This window comes from Parasteatoda tepidariorum, chromosome 4 (genome assembly GCF_043381705.1).
Source record: "Parasteatoda tepidariorum isolate YZ-2023 chromosome 4, CAS_Ptep_4.0, whole genome shotgun sequence".
Lineage (NCBI taxonomy): Eukaryota > Metazoa > Arthropoda > Arachnida > Araneae > Theridiidae > Parasteatoda > Parasteatoda tepidariorum.
The window spans coordinates 81392460-81411147 of record NC_092207.1 but is presented as its reverse complement, the minus strand read 5'-3'; the positions used below and the strand labels follow the sequence as shown (position 1 = coordinate 81411147).

Below are 18688 nucleotides of genomic sequence, written 5' to 3'. Positions count from 1 at the left end.
GCGAAGTCGAGCACTTTACGGTAGCACAGTTTAACGAGGACCAATACCGCACACCCTCGGTCCCTACGCAGACTGATCCAAGTGGTCACCCACCCGCACACTGACCGTAGCCAGTGATGCTTGACTTCGGTGATCTGCTGGGAACCGTGTCTTAACGATCAGTCCACTGCGGGACTGGCGCTGCCCTATAAAAAAATTAAATAATAGTTGTATGAAGAAACATCATTTGTAGGGAGAACGTGGTTTGGCAGAAGTACAAACTAGTAGGCATCTGTGCAACCATTTCAGCTCGAATTGTCTGGATTATAGCAGAATGCATTCTTTTAGTTTTTACCCAGTCAGCAGCGCCATCAGGTAATAAATTTTGTAACTAATCTTAGGAGTTATAGATAAAAAGGAATGAAAATCTGGTCTTCTAAGAATATGACGCCCCTCGTAAACAGAGACAAAAGTAAGGTATTCACTGGAAATTTTCAATACTCCTTTCCGGTTTTAAATTCTTGTTATTGTTTGCACTAAAGTCTCCATTACAGTTACAAGGTTAAACATTTTTATCATGTATTAAAACTTTAACAAAATGTTAAAGCATAAACTTTTCTTAAAGCACAAATGTTATTAATATTTTACAATTTATTTCTTAATTTAAAGCGATGTGCTATGAAAAAATTAAACAAAAACATTTACCTTTAGGAGTTGTGGTTTCAACTATCCCATCCGTCGTCATTTTGTCATCTGAAAAAATAATTTTTTTGTTTTACGAATGAGGTAGAAAGATGACTTTGACACAATTCTAGAGATGGAATAATAATATTAAAAAAATTATGCATAAAGTATTTTTTTTACTAAAGCACAGTTGGCAAAATTTGTTTCAAAATAGATGTTTTTAGTTAAATTTTGTTTTACTTATAGAAAATTTATTTCAAACGAGCAAATTAAATAAAAATTGTGCACAAGGAATTTACATATATAAAACTAAATGGAATTTTGAAAATTTAATCTTAAATGAAAAATAAACTAGTATAAAAATTAATCTGTAATCACTAATCACAGCCCATAACATATATTTTAGAAAACTTTTTAAAAATAAAGTGAAAAAACTTGCACAGTTCAGAGAGATCATAAATAAATATTTAAACAAGGAGAAAACACAAACACTTTATCAAAATTCTTTGAAACAAAGCAGGATTAGAAAAAAAAATGAAAACCAATTGATTTGAGGAAGCTTAAAAGTGTTTCAAATAAGCATTTTTAACTACTTCGCTGTTTCCTCAGGATAACAAACAAGTTTTTACGCTTTTAATCTATCATTCATCGTTAATAATTCAAGAAGTTTCGATTTTCGTTTTTATGGTTCAACACTAACTTGCGACCTTTGCTGAAGATATTTAACTGACTTCGTATTTGAAAAGGAATAAAAATCAGTGAGCGTTCCTTATTGAACACCATAAATGTCTCTTTTTAAACTCCTTGTCAAAGATGCATGAAAAATCCGTATTTTAGTGACGAAAAAATAGAAATTCGATTGAAATCTAACGAATCAATACTGAAGAAGGTGAGGTTAAAGACAACGAAACGGATTTTCTCGGCTAATGAAGCTTAGATGTAGTTTCGAATAATCAATTTTCAACTTTTCTCAGTTTGAACAGGGTAATCAATCAAGCTTAAGGCTTGTTTCCCACCTTGATGAGTCGTTTTATTTAGTTAAGGTTTTTTGTTTTTATTCTTTTCTTAAATATGGCTTTGTAACATTCAATATTCATGCTTTTTGTCTTCCTTTTGTTTTGGTTATATTAATACAATATCAGAAAGCACTCCTTTCCGTGGATATGATCGTGTGAACTGATGAAGAGATTATATCTTTACATTTTTTGTTTTCTAATTTAGTATTTATTATTCCTTAAATATTTTTTAAAAATATTGTACTTTAATAATTTTTCTTCTTCTCATTTAATTAATCTTTATTATTTTCAACCTTTTCTTTATATTTTAAACTTATTTTATGAGATCTATATGCTTGCAGTTTAGGCGCAATAAATAAAACTTATTAATTTTCTTCCTTTTTCTCTTTTTTCTTTTATCCCTCTTGTCTTTATTTTTATATACATGTATATATGTACATATATTAATAATTCTAAAGTTGTCTAAGACCACATATTTAATTTATTTATAGTCTCGCTTTTGAAAAGCGTTTCCACAAAACGAAATAAATTAAAACCAACGGCAAATTGAAATAACAAAACAGTAATTGAAAACTAAGCCAATGTTCCAAAATTCAGAATTAATGATAAACGATACTTATAAGTTCAAGGGAACTGCACATTATTTTTCACACACAAGGAATAACACATTATTTAGCTATACTACTTCGTATCATTGTAATTTTGAACCCAATCCAGAAGACAATGGAATTGAGGGCTATACCACTCCCCTCGAAAGGAATAAATATCGTAGAAAATCGTTTGCCTGTCGTAAATTGTGACTATTATGAGTTGGTTTTGAGCAACAGAGTTATAAAAAATGATTCTAAATATAGTTTATTTTCATTTTAATGTGGAAAACGTCTAGAAAAAAAAAATAAAGTTTTTTTTTTAATTTATTTTTTATTTTTTATTATTTTTTTATTTATTTAATAACGTTAAATCCCCTGTAAGGAGAACAAATAATAATAAATTTTAAGAAAATGGAATTATTAAGTTCTTCAGCAGTATATTCGTAGTCTTTTGCATTATTTTGTAATTTTTATTAATACCGTTTCATTGTTAGTTTTCTCTTTTTCCCCCCTATAAGAAAAACGGGTATTTACCTAGTATATTCTATAAAAGGAGAAATAGGAATTTGTTAAGTGCAATGAAAAAATATGTAGAAAAACATATAGCTGAAGACAAACTGTGTCCAACATTATTCAATTTAAAAAAGTATGTTTTTTCTGATTAAAAAAAATTAAGCGATGGCATAGTATTTGAAAAAAAAAAGTAAAGTTGTTCATTTTTAGAAATAACATTCGAGAAAAATATATGTATACTTCATTGAATAATAAAAGCATACTCGCTTGATCGCTAAATATTACAAAATATTTAGTCCTTAGTTATTTCGTAGTGGCACCTTAGCAGGATGAATACTTAAAACATCCCGTAAAATGACTCACCTAGGGTTCCTCAAAGTTTAGCGAGCTGGAATTAACGAAAATATTGTAAACATTTGTATGCTCACAGAAAGAAAAAAAATCTTTCATTACTTGTCGGTCTTTTCCTTGATCCACAATTCACTTCCCCGTCTGGTTTACACTGTTTTTTGACTCCGTCAAAAAGAAAATTATTTCCACATGTTCTCAATTTTGGAAAAAAGAAAGTGCATTGGTAGTATTTGGAACAGTCATTTGGATCAGGAAAATATCCCCCGAAGCTTGGACACTCGAATGGAGCATCTGTAACATACAAAAAATACACTAATTATCTTAAGAGTATATTTTTATATGAGCTGTGCCGAACATTTATATAGAAAACTATTTGTTGCTCAGGTTTTGTGTACAAATGTGATTTTCGAAATTTTTCCAGAAACTGTATTAACAGTTTTAAATTAATTTCAGTGTGCTCAAGTGCATGAAAATGTAATGTTTGGCATTTACTTATTTTTATGGCAACAACGACAGTAATATAGTTAATACAGCTGAAATTTTAAGAGAACGTCATATTTTAGTTTCGATATTAAGTAGGAAAATTCCGTACAATAATATATTTTTTTGACGAGTTTGATAGAATATTGGTGATCGAAGTGGGCTACACGTGGCGTAGAGCAGAACTCTCTACTCATGGCAACAATTCACATGCTTTCATCATTAGCGTATGGAGAGTCATAGGAGAAGGGAGTACTTCAGTTTGTCTCTCGATTTTCAAATAGATTAAAATCTTAAGTTAGGAAACTTTATGGTACTGAAAACTACATTGAACATAGTTCTGAAAGAAAAAAAATAAAAAAAATATTTGTGACAGTTAAATACGAAAAATATTAAGAAAATGGAAAATATCGTAATATATTCCTGTACAACTGCGAAATGGAGGAGGGGGAACGGAGTACGTTTAAGACATGGAACCGATCTTCTCACCAGGTGGCGTATTCGAGAGTTGTGATAGCAAATAGTGGTTTATTCAAGCCTGAATGAGTCCTGTATCAAAAATGACTTTTGATTTGAAAATCAATAAAGAAACAGACAGATATGCAAGATTTGTTTTTTTTTTCTGATCTAAATGTGAGATTTATATTTTCACTGAAACTCAAAATTAGTTCCACAATTCGATGACGGATGGCGCTGCCCTATAAAAAAATTAAATAATAGTTGTAAAAAGAAACATCATTTGTAGCGAGAACGTGGTTTGGCAGAAGTACAAACTAGTAGGCATCTGTGCAACCATTTCAGCTCGAATTGTCTGGATTGTAGCAGAATGCATTCTTTTAGTTTTCACCCAGTCAGCAGCGCCACCAGGTAATAAATTTTGTAACTAATCTTAGGAGTTATAGATAAAAAGGACTGAAAATCTGGTCTTCTAAGAATATATCACCTCTCGTAAACAGAGACAAAAGTGAAGGTATTCACTAGAAATTTTCAATATTCCTTTCCGGTGTAAGATTCTTGTTATTGTTTGCACTAAATTCTCCATTCATTTACAGTTACAAGGTTAAAAATTTTTGTCATGTATTAAAATTTTAACAAAATATTAAAGCATAAACTTTTTTTAAAGCACAAATGTTATTAATATTTTACAATTTATTTCTTAATTTAAAACGATGTGCTATGAAAGTTACTGTAATCACCGCTCATAACNTATATGTACATATATTAATATTTCTAAAGTTGTCTAAGACCACATATTTAATTTATTTATAGTTACGCTTTTGAAAAGCCTTTCCACAAAACGAAATAAATTGAAACCAACGGTAAATTGAAATAACAAAACAGTAATTGAAAACTAAGCTATGCTCCAAAATTCAAAATTAATGGATAAACGATACGTATAAGTTCTAGGGAACTGCACATTATTTTTCTATACTACTTCGTATCCTTGTAATTTTGAACCCAATCCAGAAGACAAGGGAACTGAGGGTTATACCACTCCCCTCCAAAGGAATAAATATCGTAGAAAATTGTTCGCCTGTCGTAAATTTCGACTATTATGAGTTGGTTTTAAGCAACAGCGTTATGAAAATTGATTCTATATATAGTTTATTTTCATTTTAACGTGGAGAACGTCTAGAAAAAAAAAGAAAGTTTTTTTTAAAATTTTTTTTATTTTTTGTATTTAATAACGTTCTATCACCAGTAAGGAGAACAAATAATAACAAATTTTAAGAAAATGAAATTATTAAGTTTTTCAGCAGTATATACTTAGTCTTTTGCATTATTTTGTAATTTTTATTAATACTGTTTCATTGTTAGTTTGCTCTTTTTCCTCCCTATAAGAAAAACGGGTATTTACCTAATATATTCTATAAAATGAGAAATAGGAATTTGATTAGTGCAATGAAAAAATATGTAGGAAGACAAACTGTGTCCAACATTATTCAATTTGAAAAAAAAAAGCTTTTTTCTGATTAAAAAAAATAAGCAATGCTATAGTATTTGAAAAAAAAAGTAACGTTGTTCATTTTTAGAAATAACATTCGAGAAAAATATATGTATACTTCATACTCGCTTCATTGCTAAATATTCATTGCACTTCATATTCATACTCGCTTCATTGCTAAATATTATAAAATATTTAGTCCTTAGTTCTTTCGTAGGGACACCTTAGCAGGATGAGAACTAAAAAGATCCCGTAATATGATTTACCTCACGGCTCCTCAAAGTCTAGCGACATGAAATTAGAGTAACTATTGTAAACATTTGTATGATTACAGGAAAAAAAAAACAAACTCTTCCATTACTTGTCGGTCTTTTCCTTGATCCACAGTTCACTTCCTCCTCCGGTTTGCACTTTCCGTCAAGTTTGCAATCATGGACTCCGTCAAAAAGAAAATTCTTTCCACATGTTTGCAAACGTGGAATAAAGAAAGCGCATATGTAGTACTTGGAACAGTCATTTGGATGAGGTAAAATTCCCACGAAGCATGGACACTTGAATGAATCATCTGTAGCATACAGAAAACACACTATTTACCTTAAAAGAATATTTTATAAAAGTTGTGCATGACATTTATACAAAAAACTATTTATTGATCAAGTTTCGTTTAAAAATTTGATTTTAAATGTTTTCAGAAACTATATTAACAGTTTTAAACTAATTAAATTGTTCTTGTGTGCATAAAAAATTCATGTTTTGTTTTCATTTATTATTATTGCATCAACGACAATACCATTGCTAATACAGCTGAAGTTTTTATTGTTCTAATTTCATGTTGTCATGTTCTAATTTCGATATTAAGTTGGAAAATTCTGTACAATAACGCCGGGATTGATATAATATAGTGGTTTAATCAAGTCTGTGCCTCGGGTGTATCTAAAAAGACCATTTATTTACTAATAAATAAAAAGGAAAACAAAATGGAAAACAAAATGGAAGTAGATAAATATGTAAGATATGATTTTTTCTGATCTGAATGCAAGATATATTTTCACAAAAGCTCAAAACTAGTTAAACAAATCGAGGATGGATGGCGCTGCCTTTTGAAAAAAATAAATATTTTAGAAAACCTATAATTTTAGCAACAACGATTTTTGGCCAAAATTCAAACTAAGCAGGCATCCGTGCAAGTATTTCAGTTGGAATAGTATAGTCTGAAGTGTAGCTAGAAGAATGCATTCTTTTAGTTTTCTCCCAGCTAGCAGTGTCACCTGGTAATGAATTTTGTAATTAGTCTTAAGAGTTACCTATAAAAAAGGAATAAAATTCTAGTTTACCAGAAATAAATGAGTAAATCGTATGGCTTTATGGTTTTCATTAATTGTTTTCTTAAATCACCGATAATTGTTTGGGACACCCCTTATCGAAATAGCACGTGATGCAACTAAAGGTGGTCTCCCCGTATGGATAAAGAGTTGTATAAAGTTACGTACAGGTGACGCGTGTGATTAAAATTCGTAATAAGACATGCGGGTTATTTCTTACTATTAATTTTTCGCATAAATTTCCCATCATCCTGCACTTTAATTATCCTTTTTCTGTTAACAATATGACTTGCTCCATTTAATTATTATTGTATTAGGGTTAAAATCTCTGCTGCCTCGGTAATTCTGTACAAGCAAAACGATTCCGTATCTTATTTGTATATAAAAAATAAACTTTCCTTTAGCATAAATTCAAAATAATTGAAAAATAGTGTTTTTAATAGAAAAAATAAGTATGAAGAAAGTCTAAATTATTCCTATTTATGACTAACACCACCTATAGTTTTCAACGCAAGTCAGCCGTATTAAAAAAAATTTCGCTAATATAAACATAATTTTTTTTAATTCCTTAGAAAATACAGTTTTGGAAGTATTCAATTTTCATTGGATATTATTGAATTTTTATGAAGAATTTTGCCAAGAACATTTTCTTCTTCACGTGATTTTATAAGATGAAATTTTTTGTAGGGAATTTTACCCCCACGAGTTGATTTAAAGCTTTATGTAGGAAGCTATCATCTTTACCGTGTCACAAAATTTAATTTTAGGATTTTTCACCTCCATGGGATTTTTCACCTCCATTTTATATAGCGACTTATTGCCTTCAGACTATTATACAACTTTATAGAGTTTTTATTACCTTTCCAGAATGTTTTAAAATTTTGTTTCGAGATTTTTCGCCTTCGTAAGATTTAAAAACAAAAATATTCAAGGATTTTTTAATCGTCGTAGGTTATTGTAAATTTTTTTTTATGTTTTTTTTCTCTTTCATCCAGTGATAGTGCAATGATCTTATAAAATACTTTGTAGAGACATTTTACTTTTATAGAATGTTATAAAATTTTGTATTGAGATTTTAAATCTTCATCGAATAATGTTATAAAATTTTATGTATAAGTTCTTTCTTCCTTATATGGGTAATTTTGTGCTTATTATAAAACTTTATGCTTGAATTTCATGGAAATTTTTCCTATTTAAGACACAATTGACTATTAAGACACAATTGGACACAATTATTGAAATTTACTCTTTTGAAAGTTTTATGCATTATAAGAGTTGCCTTTGCGAGAAATTTATCAAATTTTATATTGGAATTTTTCACCTTCAGAGGATGTTATAAACTTTGATATAGAGTTTTTTTCCGTGTTGTTTGGTTTTATAAAAAGCTTTTTAATACCTTAGAATCTTTAGAACCTTTAATACCCTAATACAGATCGGAATTTAAATTATAAGATATAAAAAAATATGCTGCAAGTCACAAAGAAAAATCACGAACAAAGTAATAATGCATGGTAATTATACAAGATAAGAAATAATATAAAATTTATTTATAAAACTAAACTTACTATTACTTTCTTTGGAACTTTCTTTAGAACTGCTTCTAGATTTTACAGCTGAAGCATCCACATGTGAATCCAATAAAAAGATACCCATAGCTAAGCACAACACTGTGCCTGGAACAAGTAAATATTTATATACATTTTGCAGAATGTATTATTGAACATGTTCACTAAGCACCATTATTAAAAATTGTAAGTTTTAGTTTTTCAATAAAATTTTTCGGTAAGTAGAATATATTAATCATTAATTTAGAAATATTAGCTTGTAGAAAGTAACATTTTATCTTGAAAAGTTGAAGATATATTCATAAATTAAAAGTTGAGTATTTTAAACTGATTTTTACTTTATAATTTTTTTTAAGGGCAATAACATGCTATATGATATTTATGTAAATTTAAAGGAATAAATTTTTTTAATATATGGAAACATAAGGAAGTAGCAAAACACTTTTTTACATATCGAGGAAACCACTTTATTTGGATGTTTGGTTGAACAAATTGTCTTACAGAACTGTTCGTTAATACCAACGCCGATATATATTTTTAAAATTAGTGTCAAAAGTAAATTAAATTAAAGTATGTGCATGAGGGGTCGCAAATAAATATACCGGAAAAAATTGCTGCACCATCCTGATACTGTGTAACCTGACAATGAGTCCACGCCAAATCCTGACGGGATATGGAATCACAGATTGTAGCTGGAAGGCATTTGGAACAAATTCATACTGACTGTGAATCCCGCAGGCTTACAAAATCAATATATCGTGCTGGTTATCTCTTCGGAATTGCACTTTGCAAGAGCACGCTAAATGATCTTCCACGCCTGCAGATTCAGGTGTTCAGTCTAAAGTCAGAAGACAATGCTCCTGTGTAGCTACTCTCAACGTGTAGAGGTGTCTCATTGTTCATCTGGTCTCGTGAAACTCCTTCGGACATCGAAATGAGCATGAATGGGCAGAGATTATTGAATAGAATACTTAACTACCAGTCAGAGACATATCAGGGATTTCATATTCTGGTAATTGCATTTTCACCTTATCACGAAGAGGTTCCACTAACCTGAGCATTTGCTTTTTGACATGAAAGATACAGGAATTCATAACGATAACTTCATATTTATGCACGTACATCCATTCGATACAGTTTGAAGCGAGACTCGCCAGTCCAGACAACGTGTTTTTAGCTAGCCAACAACAGTCAGTCCAATAGATGAGTCCCATATTAATAATGTTTCCTTGAATAGTTCAGCCACAGACACTTGCTGATGTCCTCAGCATTGAAATAACTGACAGTTTGAGGAAGGGATATATGTCCGCCACTCTTAATGCTTCTCATCAACCGTCGATGGTGTCATTCTTTCTTTACAATCGATCCAACTGCAAAGATGATCCAAATTTCTTCGTGTTTTACCGAATTTCTGACATTCATGGTTGACTTATAAAATGGTCTTCTTAGATAACTTCAAAATTCTTATGTATTTTTAACAAGAAAAAAAAAATTTCAAAGATGTCTATGAATTTATTTTTTAAATTTTTCCAGTCACATATTTATTGTTTTGTGTAGTCCTAGAGAAGTGTCCGGTCTTATACTGCAATGTCTGTTACCTAAGATAATCATTTTTAAAATTACTTAGTAAATGATACTACCATCTTTTAAATATTGCTTTCAATGATTGAATATGTTGGAATAATCATTTTAAAAAACAATCTAGTGATACTTTTGAAGATTTTTGGATTTTCGAAGCGTTGTGAATTCTTTTTATGTCATCCAGACGGTTACCAATATTTTAAATGTAATTAGTAAAGCTTTATTAACTACTTGTCAAATGCAAATAAAGTCCTATGTACCATATTTGAGCCATGATGTCTTAATACTTGATGATAACAATTGAAGCATGCGGAAGAGTGAATGCTAATCACCAACAATGATCAATTTTGATGTAATTTTTGAAACGATTTTATTTTTAAAAATACCTAATATCTGAAAATCACCTTTTGTCACTAATTCCGTTGCAATACCAACTTTGCAATTATTTGTTGAAATGCAAAGTGCTTAACTGAGATTTTAAGGTTGACGCAGGTATGATATTCTTTCAGAATCTTGCTCTTTTAGAATTTTGGAGATAACAGTAAAAAGAATCAATTTCTGTGAATGATTTATTTAATATTGTAATTTTGTTTGGTCTTTATGCAATTGTTTTCTATTGATGCATATTTTATAATTTTTTTTAATTCCATGGCTCGTGAAAGGCACTGATCTTCAGATTTCTATTCAAGGAATTAAGGATAATGTGACACTATGTCAAAAATTGATTATTTAAGTTGGGTTCAGAATTTCAAAATCTAAGTCTCGCATCTGATCTATCATTTGTAAAAGTTAAACGAGCATACAAAATTTGAAAATGAAGCGTAAAATAATAAATAGAAAAAAAATATTTAACATGTTCATTCTTTCTTCTGTTCCTTCAAATATTTCCTTAAAATGTTCTTTAAATGTTCGTTCTTAAAGATGTTTATTTAAATTGGGTTCTGGGACCCAAAATATTATTCTCGTATCTAATATATCATTGACAAAATGTAAACAATTTTCCAAATTTTGAAAATGATGCTTAAAATAATGAATATAAATTTTTTTTTAAATGTTTGTTCTTAGAAAACAAATTCATTAAAAAATCATACATCCGATTTCAATAAAATCAAAGCTTAATGATTTACTTTTAGCCAATGATATTTTAAATAAAAGACAGCAATTATTAGTAATATGAATAGTTTAATTTGATAGTTCTATTTAGAAAATATTTACACTGCTTGAACAAAATGTTTTCAGCTTTTTAATACATTTCAAATTCTAAAACTAAAAAAAGTTCTGCTACATAGTGTTCGTACTATTAAGAAATAAATACTTAAATATTTAATATTATACATAAAGTATTTTTAAAAAAAATCGAATTAGGTTTTTAAAGTTTTTTTCTCTCCAGTTTTCCAGTACATTATTTGCAGATGTCTGTATTTTATTATGTGATCAAATCTTTCGTGTAGTGTATTGAATTTTTTTATCAAAAACCTAATTTTTTAAGTGAAAATTAAGTAAAATACATCTAAACATAAGTATGCTTACCGCGAATTAGTTTCGATTTCATGTATTCGTGCATATTCGACTCGATCTTTCAAAAGTTGTTATTCTAAAATGAACAAATTATTTTCAATCACGATGAATATCAATACTTGAAAATAAATTAAAAAAAAAGAAGTCTAATTTCATGATAAAGATAAGAAACAATACTTACACGCTTCCACATATTTGAAAAACAGATTTTAAATTTTTATCTTTATTCTTGTGAAATACATTTATTGAAACAAACTGTTTGATTAAGAAAGCCATCAACTTGAAAACACAAGAAAACTGTAATTGAGAATGAGATATGAGGAAGAGGAATAAAAACAAATCTATTCTTAGATGAAAAGAAATTTCTATTGATCCCTAATGAGATATATATTTTATGTATCTCGACATTATTTCTTGCAACGTGATTTATTTACTATCTTTGAATTCAATTGACGCAATCAAAATCTGCACTTCAAATTATTTTTTTTAAAAAAAAGATTGACACAGTTATCTTATGCGGAAATGTAAGATTTTTTTTCTTCCAATTTTGCTTTTCATAAAATTATTACTAATCACATTTTTAACAAATTATTAAAAAACTAAGTCCCATTTTAAAGGTTTAAAATACTTTAAAAAATACGAGTTAATAATTGAGAGTCCTTGAATATTATAATTTTTGAATTATTAATTAACTATTAACATATGAGAGGTAGCCTCTATCTAGAAAATAGAATCTTAGTTGTCGGAAAAGCTACGTTATTTTTGTAGTTTGCTACAACTAATATTATTTTATTACGAATGCACTCCAGTAGTACATTAGGTAACATCAGAAAACCAGAAAATATAAAGTTATTTTGTATAATTTTAGAATATTAGAAAGATATAAATATTTTATATCTTTCTATATCTTTCATATCTTTCTATTTATTAAATTTTATTTATTTTTGTAGTTTGCTACAACTATTAGTATTTTATTACAAATGTTTCCAAGTATGTCTTTATGTATGTGTTTTGTTTAAAAATTTGGCCTTTTATTTTAGAAATCATTTGGAGAAATAGGCTGTGGTTTTTTCATAATTGTTCTTTATATTTTTTGCCACAAATGATTTACATAAGTTGTAATTATAGTTTCATAATTTCTATCAAAAACCACCAAAATTTCTTTTATGATTTAAAGTAGATAAATTAATAAAGTAAATGAAAACCAAGGGGAAAGAACAGTTTATGTTCATTTTTCACAAAAATGACAATTGGATGAGCACCTCTCTTGTCTTGAGGATTACTGAGTGTTGACAAATCAATTATGCGAAAAATTGTTATTAGCTTTGAGTTATTATACCTTTTTTCTTCGAATCAACTCTTACGAGCATAAACCGTTTTTCTACTGAGTTTTTCAAGTATTAAAAGAAAGAATAAAACTATTGAAGTGAAATTTTTCAAAGTTCTGAGAAATGCATCGTATGCTTAAAATAAACAAATTAGAAATTAAAAGGAGGATGAAAGAAAGGGTAAAAATGATTTTCAGCAAAATACAATTAAAACTGAAAATGTTATTACTACACATTAATTTATTAAAAGTTTAGACAAGTACAGATGGGTGAAAAATTACTAGAACACGTTTGTATTAACTTTATAAAAATAATCATTCTTTTAACAGGAAACGTTTTTGAAAACAATTGGTATAATTTAAAAGACTATGATTGAAGCTTTTAGAAATGGTGTCGTTTTTACCCATTGAACATTCGGATAGACCAAAATGAGGAGATGGAAGTTAATAACTTCTTTGCAGCTTTAATACCAAAAATTTTCAAAGCTTTCTATGGGGATGTGGTACTTACATGTGAATGCTTTTAGAATTATCGTGTTAAAAAAAAAAGGAAAGGAGTTTTAAATTTCCTATGCTCATTTTGTCCTAAAAAGTTTGAATCATGATCCTTCAAATTGAACGAAAAAAATCTCTTATTACGTAATAAATTTTAAAAAAAAGCTTTTTTTTTCGCATTATACTGCGTAACGCAAGTTCTTATTCGTTCAGAATACACTAATTTCGGACCACACTTCTTCACAAACGGTTTCCAATTCTTACAGAAAATGAAGAGCTTATTGCTACTTGGATGGCGATGGGCACCAACTGCCTCTGGGCATTCAAACCATGCAAAGATCTCGCTAGTTTCTTTACTGATGCAATCCAAATCATCCTTATCACAATCTGCTTCGGGTGGTCCAGTTGGTTTTGGAGTTGGAGTGGATTAATAATTGGAGTGGTAAGTGGTAAGGGTTGGTCATTCGTCAGGGAATCAAAGAAAAAAAATTATTTAAAAAAATGTGCAATAAACTCCCAAAATAACTTGTTTTTAAATAAATTTCTGATGTCATCTTTTACATAGTTGGAAAGAAACTCAAAATTTCCCCTTGCACCCATTATCCAAATTTTAGGATCCTAGTATGAACCGTTCAGGGGAGCTATGAGTGAAACACAAAGATACTCGCACAAACTTTCATTTATTAGTACAGCATAGATATTGAATTCTGCAGCAAATATTTTTGTAATAAACACTTATTATATTAAGATTTATTTATATAAAGGGCAGCATTTTTGATTCTTTTTACATAACTATGAACCAAAAAACCAAGTATTACTTCAACGTAATAAAATAAAATAAAATAAAATTAAGTAAAATTAAATTAAAACAAAATAAAATAAAATCTTTCTTTTTCTTCATCTTAAGGCCTAACGCAAGTTCTCATTTGTTCAGAATACACTGATTTTTGACCACACTTCTTCACAAGGGGCTTCCAATTCTTACAGAAAATGAAGAGCTTATTGCTACTTGGATGGCGATAGGCTCCAATTGCTTCTGGGCATTCAAACCATACAGAAATATCACCAGTTTCTTTAATGATGCAATCCAAATCATCCTCATCACAATCTGTTTCAGGTGGCCCAGTTGGTTTTGGAGTTGGAGTGGTTGGCTGTGCAGTGGTGGGTGGGGTAGTAGTTGGTTGTATAGTGGTGGGAGGGATGGTGGTTGGCTGTGTAGTGGTAAGTGGTGTGGTGGTTGGTTGTGTAGTGGTGGGTGGGGTGGTGGTTGGCTGTGTAGTGGTGGGCGGGGTCGTGGTTGGCTGTGGAGTGGTTGGTGGGGTGCAGGTGGTTGTAGTAGGTTCTGGTGTTGTTGGTATGGGAGTTGTACCGACTGTGGTTTCACCTAAATTTATAAAAAAAATTATTGTTTCATTTTTTATAAGATAGATGTTACACAATTTTGTTACATTATAAAAGAAATCACCTTCACCTGCCATGAGAGAATTACCAGATCATACGGAATTTCATGACCTACTTTACTCTCTATCATCTATAAGCATACATTCTATTTGTTATCGCAACTGTTATAATTTTACTATATTAAATTAGACCAACGATGGCTAACTGAGACGATAAAAAAATCGTAAGTACTAAATAAAATATTATTTTTAATTTGTGTTATTTTTTTCCTCCATGTTGTGAAGCTTTTTAATGTTCAATAAAAATAATAATAAAAAAATGCATGGGTTTAGAGACTTAGCTGTATTAGTTCATTTGAAAATTGCCTAATTATCCCCAAAAATAGATTGAATTTGGTATTTTTATTTATGGACAATTTATAATTTAGTATAGAGTAGTATGTTCTTTTTGAATTGCAACATGTTACATAATTTAAGAGCAACCATGGCTCAGTGGTATCAATGTGTAGATCTGGGATTCTATCCATGGCAGCAGTTTAAAGCCCGCATATATTCAGATCGATGGGAACCAGCTCTTCAAAGAAGTAAATCTGACCACACGTCCAAAATCATGGCTTTGGTCACAAAATTATGTAACTGTAGTCTGATATCTTTGACCCCTCTTGCCAGAGAAAGCTTTTTACATACCTAATAGGTAGCTTTTAAGATAGGTATATAGTTTATATTAAAAATATTAATAACTATCGTTAATAGTGGAATTTCTTTTTGCAAGAATGGAAGTAGATGGAAGAGGATTGTCTAAGATTTGTAAATGTATAGCGTAGAAAAAAGCCTCTAATATGTACCTGACGCAACATTTATCTTAAAATCTTTTTATGATTAGTGATGCCACACGAATGTTATGTATATATATGTAACTTCTAAAATAATAGCTTAATTAAAAGGATCTTAAAACTAAACTTAAAAAGAATTATATTTTAACTGCAGACTTGCCTTTCCATATATATACATATGTGTGTAAACACGTTAATGTTAATTTATAATCAATGGTAAATTAGCAAAAAAGAAGCTAAAATCTACTAAAATGAAAAATTAATGGATAGAACAACTCATTATTTTTCTATACTACTCCGTTTCCTCGTAATTTTGAACCCAATCCAGAAGACAAGTGAGTGTGGGAACAAGCATTTGGCGGCGGACTAGCCTTTGTGGAAGACAATTTTCATGGCTATACCATCACTCCGAAAGGAATAAATAAAGTAGAAAATTGCTTGCCTGTCGTAAATTTTGACTGTTATGAGTTGGCTTCAAGCAACAGCGTTATGAAAAATGATTTTAAATAATTGGAAGAACACGTAATATTAAATTTTAAAAAAAGTTGGAATTATTTAGTTTTGTTTATTGCATCAGTATATGCTTAGTCTTGTACATGATTTTGTAATGTTTATTAATACCGTTACCGTTTCTTATAGTTTTCTCTTTCTCCCCACTATAAGAAAAACGGGTATTAAGTTAGTACATTCTATAAAATGAGAAATAGGAATTTGATTAGTGCAAAGAAAAAATATGTATTGAATTTGATAAGAACTCACCACTTCTGTCATGACACACAGCAAAATTGAATGGAAGACTGAACAATATCCAATTTAAAAAATATGTTTTTCTGATAATAGAANCCCAATCCAGAAGACAAGGGAACTGAGGGCTATACTACTCCCCTCCAAAGGAATAAATATCGTAGAAAATTTTTCGCCTGTCGTAAATTTTAACTATTATGAGTTGGTTTTAAGCAACAGCGTTATGAAAAATGATTCTATATATAGTTTATTTTCTTTTTAATGTGGAGAACGTCTAGAAAAAAAAAGAATTTTTTTTTTTGTATTTAATAACGTTACATCACCAGTAAGAAGAACAAATAATAACAAATTTTAAGAAAATGGAATTATTAAGTTTTTCAGCAGTATATACTTAGTCTTTTGCATTAATTTGTAATTTTTATTAATACTGTTTCATTGTTAGTTTGCTCTTTTTCCTCCCTATAAGAAAAACGGGTATTTACCTAGTATATTCTATAAAATGAGAAATAGGAATTTGATTAGTGCAATGAAAAAATATGTAGGAAGACAAATTGTGTCCAACATTATTCAATTTGAAAAAAAAAGCTTTTTTTCTGATTAAAAAAAATAAGCAATGCTATAGTATTTGAAAAAAAAAAATAAAGTTGTTCATTTTTAGAAATAACATTCGAGAAAAATATATGTATACTTCATTGAATAATAAAAGCATACTCGCTTCATTGCTAAATATTATAAAATATTTAGTCCTTAGTTATTTCGTAGGGGCACCTTAGCAAGATGAGAACTAAAAAGATCCCGTAATATAATTTACCTCATGGCTCCTCAAAGTCTAGCGACATGGAATTAGAGTAAATATTGTAAATATTTGTATGATTTCTGGAAAAAAAAAAACTCTTCCATTACTTGTCGGTCTTTTCCTTGATCCACAGTTCACTTCCTTTTCTGGTTTGCACTTTCCGTCAACTTTGCAATCATGGACTCCGTCAAAAAGAAAATTCTTTCCACATGTTCCCAAACGTGGAAAACCGAAAACGCACATGTAGTACTTGGAACAGTCATTTGGATGAGGTAAAATTCCTGCGAAGCATGGACACTTGAATGAATCATCTGAAACATACAGAAAACACGCTATTTACCTTAAAAGAATATTTTATAAAAGTTGTGCATGGCATTTATACAAAAAACTATTTATTGATCAAGTTTTGTTTAAAAATTTGATTTCAAATTTTTTCAGAAACTATATTAACAGTTTTAAACTAATTCATCTGTTCTCGTTTGTATAAAAAGTCATGTTTCGTTTTTATTTATTCTTATTGCATCAACGACAATAACATTGATAATATAGCTGAAGCTTTTATTGTTCTAATTTCGGTATTTAGTTGGAAAATTCTGTACAATAACGTATTTTTTGTCGGGATTGATAGAATATAGTGGTTTAATCAAGTCTGTGGCTCGGGTGTATCTAAAATGACTATTTATTTGAAAAAGAATAAAAAAGAAAACAAAATTAAAGCAGATAGATATGTAAGATATGATTTTTTCTGATCTGAATGCAAGATAAATATTTTCACAAAAACTCAAAACTGGTAGTTAAGCAATTTGATGATGGATGGCGCTGCCTTTTGAAAAAAATAAATAATTTAGAAAACCCATATAGTCTGAAGTGTAGCGAGTAGAATGCATTCTTTTAGTTTTCACCCTGCCAGCAGTGCCACCTGGTAACGAATTTTGTAATTAGTCTAAGAGTTATCGATAATAAAGGAAAAAAATTCTGGTTTACTAGAAATAAATGAGTAAATCGTATGACTTTCTGATATTCATTAATTGTTTTCTTAAATCACCGATAATTGTTTGGGACATTCCTTATCGAAATAGCACGTGATACAACAAAAGTTAGTCTCTCCGCATGGAAGAAGAGTTGTATAAAGTTAAGTACAGGTGACGCTTGTGATTAAAATTCGTAATAAGACATGCGGGTTACTTTTTACTATAAATTTTTCGCATAAATTTCCCATCATCCTGCACCTTAATCGTCCTTTTTCTGTTTACAATATGACTTGTTCTATTTAATTATTATTGTATTAGGGTTAAAATCTCTGCTGCCTCGGTAATTCTATACAAGCAAAACGATTCCGTATCTTATTTGTATCTAAAAAATAAACTTTCCATTAGCATAAATTCAAAATAATTGAAAAACAGTGTTTTTAATCGAAAAAATAAGTATGAAGAAAGTCTAAATTATTCCTATTTATGACTAGCACAACCTATAGTTTTCAACGCAAGTCAGCCGTATTAAAAAAAATTTTCGCTAACATAAACATATTTTTTTTTAATTTCTTAGAAAA

The 18688-nt window shown here is 29.4% G+C and overlaps 2 protein-coding genes across 2 annotated transcripts in view; both read right to left on the bottom strand.

Annotated features, from left to right (window-relative positions):
* LOC107452069 (nephronectin) overlaps nucleotides 1-11845 on the bottom strand; it is a 43707-nt gene extending 31862 nt beyond the window's left edge. The window contains exons 1-5 of the mRNA XM_071180117.1: nucleotides 11726-11845; nucleotides 11557-11620; nucleotides 8446-8553; nucleotides 5920-6123; nucleotides 685-732 (exon numbers count right to left, since the gene is read on the bottom strand). Of these exons, the coding sequence (XP_071036218.1) occupies nucleotides 685-732; nucleotides 5920-6123; nucleotides 8446-8553; nucleotides 11557-11590 (394 nt within the window). The 5' untranslated portion in view covers nucleotides 11591-11620; nucleotides 11726-11845. The remainder of the gene's footprint in view (nucleotides 1-684; nucleotides 733-5919; nucleotides 6124-8445; nucleotides 8554-11556; nucleotides 11621-11725) is intronic.
* A 2423-nt stretch (nucleotides 11846-14268) lies between these two features.
* The window catches only part of LOC107452068 (mucin-2), a 28561-nt gene continuing 24141 nt past the window's right edge, over nucleotides 14269-18688 (bottom strand). Inside the window, exons 12-13 of the mRNA XM_043041525.2 lie at nucleotides 17247-17450; nucleotides 14269-14750 (exon numbers count right to left, since the gene is read on the bottom strand). Of these exons, the coding sequence (XP_042897459.2) occupies nucleotides 14269-14750; nucleotides 17247-17450 (686 nt within the window). The remainder of the gene's footprint in view (nucleotides 14751-17246; nucleotides 17451-18688) is intronic.